Source organism: Copadichromis virginalis, linkage group LG19 (genome assembly GCF_057382275.1).
Source record: "Copadichromis virginalis isolate Kocher_CV1m ecotype Utaka linkage group LG19, C_Virginalis_male_GT1.1, whole genome shotgun sequence".
NCBI lineage: Eukaryota > Metazoa > Chordata > Actinopteri > Cichliformes > Cichlidae > Copadichromis > Copadichromis virginalis.
The window spans coordinates 24,220,485-24,231,460 of NC_140636.1; the positions used below are offsets into that span (position 1 = coordinate 24,220,485).

Genomic DNA, 10,976 nt, shown 5'->3' on the forward strand with positions numbered 1-10,976 from the left:
TTCCTTGCAAACTTTACAGTGGGTGTTTACACGAGGGAGTGGGTGACACAGGATGGGTCACTGGGGTTATGAAGTGGGCACTTCCTATCAGAGATGTTTGCTGCCAGATTTAACAGAACACCTCCAGAAGTCTCAACTGCAAGTCCTGGCATGGCACAATCACCACCTCCATACCGCCCTCATACCGATCAGAGCTACAGTATTCTCAGCTTACAGGACTAACTGTTTCTGCAAGTGCCGGCAACCGCATTCCTTTGCAATTTTGAGTTTCCTGGTCGAGTGTCAGCTGCACAAAGAAGATATGCAAATAGTGAGTGAGTAATGGGAGGAGGGGTGTAGTTGTGAAATACAGACTCACAGTTCGATGGCTTTGTTCCACATAATAACGTAGCCTGAGAGAGTGAAGGACTCCACGTTGACAATGTGGATGTTTCCTCTTTCTGTGCCGATGTACAGCCATTTGCTCTGGAAGGGCAGGTGGCAGTATGTGATTCTGGAAGAGATCAAGATCCATCACAACCAGGCTTTTTATTATCTCATGACTCAGTTGGCATCAGACGGTTACCCTTGTCCCTAATCACGCTGGTCCAACTGGAAGAAGAAGCAAGTGAGTAAGATTTAATTACAAAGGCCTTGCACTGTGTCACACTAATGAAGCCAGACTATATATAGATCAGTTGGGGGGAACAGCAGAGTAAATACTGTTGCCTATTCTCAACTGGGTGAAAGAAGAATCCAGTCATACACAACATTTACTATCTGAAATAGAATGAACCTGCAAAAATGTTTTGTCTTTTGCTATTAGTCTGTACCTTAATTGTGATTTTTTTTTTCCAGAGGAAATCTGGAGTCATTTTTAAATGAACTTGGAAATACTGACTTAACAAAAAGTGTGGAGTTTCTTTTAACAGACCTGATGGTTTAAACCATCAAGATGCTGCAAAATATCTGTAGCAACTGTTAAATGAAAGGAAAAGTAGCACACAGTCAAAATATACTGCCATTTAAGTCAGTTTACTGCTCATTTTTGTCTTGCCATTTCAGTGCAAATATGTCCCACTGGATTATAGAATACAATAACTTTATTATCAACATCAATGGAAAATTGTCTTCGGTTCACTAAGCAATAAACAAAATGAATCAAATCCCTTCACATCAACCCACATTCATACATACACGCATATAAAACTTCAACATAACAACAATAAAAACACATCACAGCATCTCATTATTCAGTATACCGATTGGCTCTTGGCACAAATGATCCCTTATATACTGCGGTGAACACCGGGTCAGCAGCAGATAGCCGCTCCCCTGGGTGGGATCATCTTATGTTTCCGGTGTTCCTATAGCATTATTATAATGTCCTTCTGGCCAACATAAAATTTCTGCTACATTTGAAAGAGGGTCTGAACAAAGAGAGGGAAAGAAAATCTGCAGGCCAAAAATCCAAATAATGAGCTGAGAAAAATTGCAAAGCTGGGTGATAAAAATCTGTGGGTGCCACATTCCTTCTAAAATGTAGTAATTTGATGCATTGTTAATACTGAACCATTAGTCACAGATTTTCCTTATTGGCTAAAAACAGCTGGTGCAGCCCCACAGCATGTGGCCAGCTGTGAAGGCAAATTTTGTTCACATCAGATGCAGTGTTGCAGCAAATGCAGCAGCAGACAAACAAACACATTACTGTACCTCTCCCTGTTAAACTTGAGTGAATGCAGGATAGCAGGGATTTTTTGCCTCAGGTTCCACAGGTGGATGCTGTCATCAGCTAAGGCACTCACCAGCGCCCCCTGTGGTGACGGTGATAAACAGAGCAGTTATTTGCGTTGAGAAAACATCATGTGGCTTGGCATTGACACTTTATATGGCTGTATCACAAGCATGTGATATAAAGCTCGTAGACTCTACAGTATAAAGTGTGCTGAAGTAAAATTAGCTCAAAGAGACAATATTCAAGTAAAGTCAAATGAATTGAACTGAAATGAATACAGGTTACACCACTAGCATTACTTTTAATCGATGTATAAAAGCACATTCATCAATAGATTCATGGCTGGGTGTGTGAGGAGAGGAGTGAACAGGCTGGGAGCGAAGAGGTGGTGAGGAGGAGGAGAGAGAAAATCAAACAAGGACACAAGGAACAGGTAATGACAACAAACCTCGTTGATCAGGAACTGGAGCTGGATGACAGCAGCGTTGCTCTCGTGCTGACAGTAGCACTCCACCCCTGCACGGCCAAAGCTAAAAAAGTTTGCTCAGTCAAAGAAAACTGGAAAGGTGCCAGGAAGGTTCATGCAGAAATCGAGGAAAACCTATTTTAAAAATGCTGCAACTTTTCTAATATAATTTCATACAAAAAGATGAAAGTGACAATTGCTATTTCCAGCCTTCTGTGATTCTTTCTAATCAAAGGTTCTTAAGTTCGTTTGTTTTTTCTGAACTAAATGGAAGTTGACATTTTCCGCTTGCATTCCTAAAAAGGCACAGGCAAAAGCATGTAACACACTAAACTGATGAGTTATAAATAAAATCAGTGGGCCCTGTCTCCCTCATATATTCACATGCGTCAGCCAGTGTGACGGCAGCATGATCAACTTCACACTCACCTCTCTCTATTGGACTGTTAAGTTTAACTTAGAGATTCTCTGCCTGCTTAATTTGTCCATTCAGAAGCAATCAGGCTGCTCGTTCAGCTAATAAAAGACACGGGGCATCACAAATTATGAACAGTGCAAAAGTCAGACGCATTGCCACGTAAGCATCGGGGCTGTAACGCCTCAGATAAAAACCTCCAAAATACTTTCACAAGCAGCTGAATAATCACAAGAGAAATTGGGGGAAATCCTTTCAACTAGCCTCTAATCACTCTCAGAGACATATGTGCACTGAGTTGTGCATGCAAGCACAAAAGGAGGAGGAAACCACAAGAGCACTAATCATACAGCCAGTCTATGAACAGACAGACAGACCACAGAGACAAAAAAAAAGGTGCAGTGTTTCTCATACTATTAATGTTAGCATGCAAAAGAAATGCTCCAAAGACTGGCAGCTATGTCGACTAAAACCATTTTAAGGCTCAAATAGTATGATTCTGTACAGGATTAAACAAGCAAGCAGTGATCAAACAATCCCTCAGTTCCTTAAACAAACTAAGGTGGGGTTCAGGACACCGTTTCAGGATGGGCTCAACAGTGGACATCAGGTCGTTATATGACAGTGGTAAACTCAGACTATTAGAGTCAAGACTTTTTTAGCTGGCGCCAGTCGAAGGCTGTGGGCAACTGACCTCACATTCACCCACGACCTTTGTGTCCAGTTTTAGCTCCTGGCATTGCAGGTTGTGTACAACATTTGTCAAAATTATTAATGGTTATCATGTTTCCATAGGTCCACAATGAACGAGGAGGAAGAGTCATTAAGTCCATTGCATACCCTCTGGTGATGCATAAATAAGAGCATAAGAGCAGAGAGGTAGCTGAAAAACCAAGAATGGTAATATTTAACAGTGTTTTCATCATATTTCTGTAATCCAGTGGGGGTCATTTAAGCAACCAGGCAACAGTGAACACGAAGTATGTGTTGTTTTCCAGTGATTATCAACTTTTCGCTGTAAGTATTGTAAAACTGATTCAGCTGCAATATAGGTTAATAGTACTGCTGAGCAAAGCTACTTTCTAGGCTAGCAGGAAATTACTAACACGAACCTCACAACAAGATGTTATCACTGCGGGGAGCGAGTGCATTCTTTTCTAACTTCCTGCCACACTACATGATCAAAAGCTTAGGGGCCACAGGTATAATCTACATAGTAATAGACCATCTATACAACAATACATGTTTCTCTTTATTTCTTAATTTCATTGGCAGTGTGGACACAGGAAGATGGGTCACACCACAAAACAAAAAAGCTCAAAATGCTAGTTCCTGTCTCACACTGTTGGTCATATGGTAACTTTCATATGATTTGCTTTTCTCTTAAATTAAGTAACTTCCTAAGTTGAGTAATCAGTTAGTTGATTGCAAGGTTCCAGTTTTTGAGAGGTGAAGAGTTCCTGCTGCTTCTTGTCCTGAATTAATTAACGTTTTGGACTGCAAGACAACACAGCGATGAACTGACTGGATATTAGCTTTGTCTGATTAAATAAAATGCTTTATCCGTTATTAAATAGCATTATATTTTGTAATTAAGATTTCGACTTCCTTGGCACAAAAGTGGGGAAATCAATCACACAAACAACACAAATATACAGAAAATATTGGTAATATTGGAAGTCTCTATTTGTGCGTCCTACTGAATAGATCAACTCTCTGAGCAACTGTATTGACCTGCACTTTAAGATTTCCAGTCATACTATTAAATCAAATACATTTTGAGAATTTAGAAAACCATTATCTGGTAATCAATCATGAAATCAATAGCAGCGCCGTAAGCACATCACAGGATAGCACAAGTCACGAGTGGGAAATTCATCTTCCCAAGAGACCACATGAGAAACTGGGAATGGTGTGGAGCTGAACGCAATTCTGCTCAATATTAATTTTATCTCTTTATAAGCTGCTGCTAGTAAGAGTAGATGTTCCAATGAGGCCCAAATTGTGGCCCCTTGGGAAAGTTAAAGGCCCACTCTTGACCTAAACTGACCCCTCACTGGGCCTACAAAAGAGAAATAGTTTTGAATACATACAGTGGGGCAAAAAAGTATTTAGTCAGCCACCGATTGTGCAAGTTCCCCCACCTAAAATGATGACAGAGGTCAGTAATTTGCACCAGAGGTACACTTCAACTGTGAGAGACAGAATGTGAAAAAAAAATCCATGAATCCACATGGTAGGATTTGTAAAGAATTTATTCGTAAATCAGGGTGGAAAATAAGTATTTGGTCAATAACAAAAATACAACTCAATACTTTGTAACATAACCTTTGTTGGCAATAACAGAGGTCAAACGTTTACTATAGGTCTTTACCAGGTTTGCACACACAGTAGCTGGTATTTTGGCCCATTCCTCCATGCAGATCTTCTCGAGAGCAGTGATGTTTTGGGGCTGTCGCCGAGCAACACGGACTTTCAACTCCCGCCACAGATTTTCTATGGGGTTGAGGTCTGGAGACTGGCTAGGCCACTCCAGGACTTTCAAATGCTTCTTACGGAGCCACTCCTTTGTTGCCCGGGCGGTGTGTTTTGGATCATTGTCATGTTGGAAGACCCAGCCTCGTTTCATCTTCAAAGTTCTCACTGATGGAAGGAGGTTTTGGCTCAAAATCTCACGATACATGGCCCCATTCATTCTGTCCTTAACACGGATCAGTCGTCCTGTCCCCTTGGCAGAAAAACAGCCCCATAGCATGATGTTTCCACCCCCATGCTTCACAGTAGGTATGGTGTTCTTGGGATGCAACTCAGTATTCTTCTTCCTCCAAACACGACGAGTTGAGTTTATACCAAAAAGTTCTACTTTGGTTTCATCTGACCACATGACATTCTCCCAATCCTCTGCTGTATCATCCATGTGCTCTCTGGCAAACTTCAGACGGGCCTGGACATGCACTGGCTTCAGCAGCGGAACACGTCTGGCACTGCGGGATTTGATCCCCTGCCGTTGTAGTGTGTTACTGATGGTGACCTTTGTTACTTTGGTCCCAGCTCTCTGCAGGTCATTCACCAGGTCCCCCCGTGTGGTTCTGGGATCTTTGCTCACCGTTCTCATGATCATTTTGACCCCACGGGATGAGATCTTGCGTGGAGCCCCAGATCGAGGGAGATTATCAGTGGTCTTGTATGTCTTCCATTTTCTGATGATTGCTCCCACAGTTGATTTTTTCACACCAAGCTGCTTGCCTATTGTAGATTCACTCTTCCCAGTCTGGTGCAGGTCTACAATACTTTTCCTGGTGTCCTTCGAAAGCTCTTTGGTCTTGGCCATGGCGGCGTTTGGGGTCTGACTGTTTGAGGCTGTGGACAGGTGTCTTTTATACAGATGATGAGTTCAAACAAGTGCCATTCATACAGGTAACGAGTGGGGGACAGAAAAGCTTCTTACAGAAGACGTTACAGGTCTGTGAGAGCCAGAGATTTTCCTTGTTTGAGGTGACCAAATACTTATTTTCCACCCTAATTTACGAATAAATTCTTTACAAATCCTACCATGTGAATTCATGGATTTTTTTTTCACATTCTGTCTCTCACAGTTGAAGTGTACCTCTGGTGCAAATTACTGACCTCTGTCATCATTTTAAGTGGGGGAACTTGCACAATCGGTGGCTGACTAAATACTTTTTTGCCCCACTGTAAGCTACACCCATTAAGGTAGCTAATGTGTCTTTTTAGACTACTGTTGCTGCTAACTGCACCAAACATTAAATTTAAACAAAACTATGGGTGTCTCACTCAAAGCCACTGGGGTTAACTTTTCTGACGAAAACCCTGCAGATGCATTTTTTTTTACCCATGTATGAAAGGAAAGCACACTTTAGTCCTAATGTCACAAAGTTTGACATATCACAGCAGATGCCAAATAATTTGCTCTCGTAACCTTCTTAAGGATATCCCCCCATGTCCCTAAAAACATCACACACTTCAGTCATACCCTATGAACGTCAACACTTCCCTGTTCGGTAAACCACTGTGGTTCACCGCAGCATTTCAACATCAGCAGGTTTTCTCACAAAGTCAACAGATGATACGCATGACAGGAAGTTCTCTTTCATGCTAGTTTACCAATAGAAGACTGATAATGTCTTTAGTAGTCTTTCTACAAGTGCAGATATTAATACCAAAAAAGAAGGAACTACAGCGTAGTGAAGCAGGTACAGCATTTCTACTCTGAAAACCTTCAAAAACAAATTCTGACTTCTACCACGATCAGACCAGCCTTTACCTAATAAAATACTGATTTTGCAAAAAGTTAAAATTAATATATTTATATTGGGTTCACTAATTAAAGTATGCAGGGAGAAAACACAGCTTCAAATGTTAGGTTTTTCCTGCTCATCACCCTGTATAATGTTAGTGAGTGAGTATATCCCTAATGTGGTCATCTAAGGAAGTCATCCATGTCTACACAGCACAGAAGAACCACCCACCTGCTGTTCAAACATTCTGTTTGCCAAGTGCAACCAGTCAGAGGAGAGCTGGCTTGTCTATACATGCGTGCTTTTACACTAATGACACACATCAAATGAAAAAGCCGGTATCAAACCAGGGACCTCTTATGCTTATAGCATCGGCAACCAAACAAAATATATCCCAAGTACTCAGCTATTGGATCAACCATGATGTCTAGTTTTTAAAAAAGTTCAAGATGTGTACGGTCACCGCACACAAAGATTATCTGCATGTGCTTAAACACGAGATATGATGGTTTTATAATTGCCAAAACTGCACTGGAAAGAGCACAGAAATGTCTAGAGTTACACACTGATTAAAACGCTGTAGTAGAGGCAGATCTTGTAAAAGCAGACATTTATTGCTTGTAGACACCTCATTGAACTTATGTCTACTGAGCTGTGGCAGCAGTTCCAAACTCCAGGGGCAGTGAGGTGGATCGATACAGACCATCTTTTGATAAATGGACCAATTGCCTGAATGACAGTAATCCCATCAGCTCCACCTTGCACATTAGGACAACATGGAAGCAGTGTATGTTCTGTGGGAGTAGCCCTGTGAAAAAACAGCATGCCCTCTTAATCTAGAGAGTGGATAATGATGAGGACAAAGCCACTTAATGAAAATCTAAACAAGGCAGGTGGGCTTCTTAAGCAGGATACCAGCACAAAGGGAAACCCTGAGCTGATACACTAATAGGTCAGCCCTGAAGGCGTAACCTGGATATGAGTAGACTATCACATGCAGTGTTTAATAGCCTGGAATCCAGGGGCAGTTCTGCTGCTGTGAGTCACGGATGTTAGCTGTAAAAGCAAATTTTTATCCTTCAAAACAAAGAAATACGAAACTGACTTCCAACTGCCTGAGGGGCCACACAGCACTGTGGCAGCTTGATTGTGTGTGCATGTCGTGCAAGTCCAGTTATGTTTACAGCACATATGAAGTGGCATCCTGGCACTGACTGGGCAGCACAGTTGATGAGGTTGGCTCCTCGGCATATGGCAGAGGAGCTGTTCATGCTACTGCAGAGATACCACTAATGAGCCTGGGTGCTCCAGGAGAAGGAGGCTGCTGGTTGCACAGAAACACATCCTAAGCCTAAGAACTCAGATTCCTTTAGCTTGTTTTGGAGATTCTTTTTTTTGTAGCGTTGGATGACAATAGACAGAAAGGATCATTTACTCTGTGAACTCCCGTGCCTTTGTGGAATGCTGAATGGCAACTTAAGTGGAAAAATGTTCCTGGAAATGATTCCAGGAACTTGGACACGGATTTACTTTCCTTACACATGTGTGCCACGACTGTGTGGGTGAGAGTGTTTTTTTTGGTTTTTTTTTAAAAAAGTAAACCTTTACTTTCCTTGCATGACTCTTCACATGGGAAAAAGGATACAGCCTCAAAGCTCCAGTCTGAGTCCCAATGGCCAAGATTTTCTGTACGGGGTCAAAAGCCATTGAGGATGGTTGATATGGAAAGCCATGACGCACAGTCTGCAGGAAAAAAAGAAGAAGCAGAATTTACATTAGACCTTAAGCCAGCTATTCGATCATCTCCTACACAGTCAAGCTGACATTAAAAAATTATAGTCTCCAAGAAATGCAATCCATCAATGTGGAAAATGTGCTCTATTATCAAAAGAAATTAGATAAAGCATAAACATTATTGAAATATCTTTCTCATGGCTACTTGATATCTGTGAAGTATTAATTTTGGAAAACAACAGTAAAACTCAATATGACAACCTTGAGCTGGACTTTTATTGTCAGAATCTTGCAGTAGCTTATCCTCCAAATTATTATCATCATCAGGCATCTATAACCCAATTGTTTCAGGTTGGAAACGTTGCTCAATCATCCATAAGCTCTCTGCAGCCTGCAGCAGGATTACATAACAGGTAATGCCATGGCCCTGTAACCCGGGGACCTGACCTGTTCTGCTCCCAGCTGGAGTTGAAGCCTTTCCAGGCAGCCCTAACAGTCTGCATTACTAAACCGTGCATGATTAAAAAACAAGGCTGGGGAGCTCTTGTGTAGTGACCTGTGAGGTTATGATTTAAATGATCAGTTTTATTTATTTATTTTGCCAAAGCTGTTCACTCACATGCTCTTATGCACTGTACCCACAAAGATTATGCTCTGAAGCGATTGCTGCACTCGTGGATGGTGGTGGCTTAGTATAAAAATCCAAGTAGAAGTTTAGCTGAAGGTAAGAGAGGTGCTGGATATTTACTAGAGTTGGAGTTTTTGCAATAAAAAGTGTTCTTCTCACCACCTTTGAAACATAACATGGGAAATTTGCAGTGGATCCACTATTATTATGATAAACGAAATACAGGCTGCAGATGTTGCCCTCAACAACTCGCATTAAAACCCACGTTAGACCTGCACCTCCAGCATGAATAGAAGTGAGCAATGTCCAAATGGGGTGGGTGAGTGTTGTGTTGTAATTTTATGATATTTTACAGTGACGAAAATACAGTTTCAAAGATTCAGAGCAATGCAAACAGCCCACTATGGACTACATCAAGGCAGGGCTGGCTAAAATAGACTAAAAATAATTACATATAAATAAATCACATTGTAGTGTTCAAGTGTGTGACTTTAAATCTGGTGTGTGTACATTCAAGTGGTTTCCATCCTAAATAATGAAATTAATATCCAAAAATAAAAGCAGTCAGCGTTTTTTCCTTTCTTTTTTTGTCACGCTGCTGTCATCTGACTGTCAGTTCGTTAATGTTAGCTGTTATTAACGGAAACCCACCTTGCAAAGCTGAAAATGCTCCGACTGTAAAGTCTCCTGGACAACATCGTTTTCCCTGTGAGTACCCGGCTGAGCAGTTGCGGAGGAGGAGGAAGAAGCCGCTGTCAAGCCGTCCAGCACCTTCCGAATATTAAACTTCTTCATTTTCCTCCGGTACACAAGCGACGGTTCAGAAAACAGATCAAGCGAGCTACCATAAATTGGATACAGAGAAGGGGGTAGCTGCTAGCTAGTTAGCCGAAATAACGCACAGTTAATACCTTTCTGTATACATCTCACATGTTACGGAGGGTGTTGCCAACGCATTCTCCAAAAGCGCCCGAGTCACGAACATTGGTTTAGAGAGTCCCTTCCGATAGCAGCCCTAATGCGCCATTTATATTGCCAGCTTTGGCGTTTAGTCGACCGGGATTAGTCGTTTCCGCCAGCTCCTTCCCCAACCAGGGCTCAGCGGGTAGCAAAGTGGCTACGGAAACGCAGTGAACTGCAGCGGGGATTGAGTCTGCGCTCTGCCGTCACCCGGATGCAGGACCGGTGTTACGGTGTATTCCGTGACCCGTCAGATTAGGTGACCTCGATCGGAATGTGAGCTGACAAAACGTTTTAAAACTGCTTGTGTTGTTGACACCTGCTGAGAAAAAAGAAGAGCATAAATAGGTTTACATTTATATACATATACATTATATACAGTATACATTTTGATAGCTATCATAGCAAATTAAACCAATTTAAAAGACATCAATATCCTTAAATTATTGTAAGTTTAATAGAGGGAGTGTTATTATTTCTAAACACCTATGTATGGTCATTTTGTGTGGCTCAAAATTCAATTAGAATTTTAAAAAATCCTCAAAAACAAAGTCCTTATTTTTGCCACAATCTTAACGTTTTTGGCGCTGTGAGCTCTTCAAACAATTTTTAGTTATAATTTTTTTTACATAGCAACACAAGGAATTCAGATAGCCCTGCGGCCCCCTGCTGGCTAAAGAAGAGTCCCGAGCAGCCTCAATGCTCGAGGGCTGGGAGGGAAGCAAAACCTTACCCCAGTGACACCTGTCAATCCTTTGAAGAGTGGTTTAAAAGTGCAAACAAATAACGCAGGGAGA

The 10,976-nt window shown here is 41.6% G+C and overlaps 1 protein-coding gene across 5 annotated transcripts in view; it reads right to left on the bottom strand.

Moving 5' to 3' along the window:
* stxbp5b (syntaxin binding protein 5b (tomosyn)) overlaps positions 1 to 10,438 on the bottom strand; it is a 30,179-nt gene extending 19,741 nt beyond the window's left edge. For 2 of the 5 annotated variants that reach the window (XM_085440759.1, XM_085440757.1), the window contains exons 1-5: positions 9,871 to 10,436; positions 8,503 to 8,600; positions 2,166 to 2,247; positions 1,696 to 1,796; positions 359 to 493 (exon numbers count right to left, since the gene is read on the bottom strand). In XM_085440759.1, coding sequence (XP_085296885.1) covers positions 359 to 493; positions 1,696 to 1,796; positions 2,166 to 2,247; positions 8,503 to 8,600; positions 9,871 to 10,014 — 560 coding nt within the window. In that variant the 5' untranslated portion in view covers positions 10,015 to 10,436. Of the gene's footprint in view, positions 1 to 358; positions 494 to 1,695; positions 1,797 to 2,165; positions 2,248 to 8,502; positions 8,601 to 9,870 lie in introns of all 5 variants that reach the window. The other 3 variants (XM_085440761.1, XM_085440756.1, XM_085440760.1) reach the window with 3 other exon arrangements.
* Positions 10,439 to 10,976: the final 538 nt, after the last annotated feature.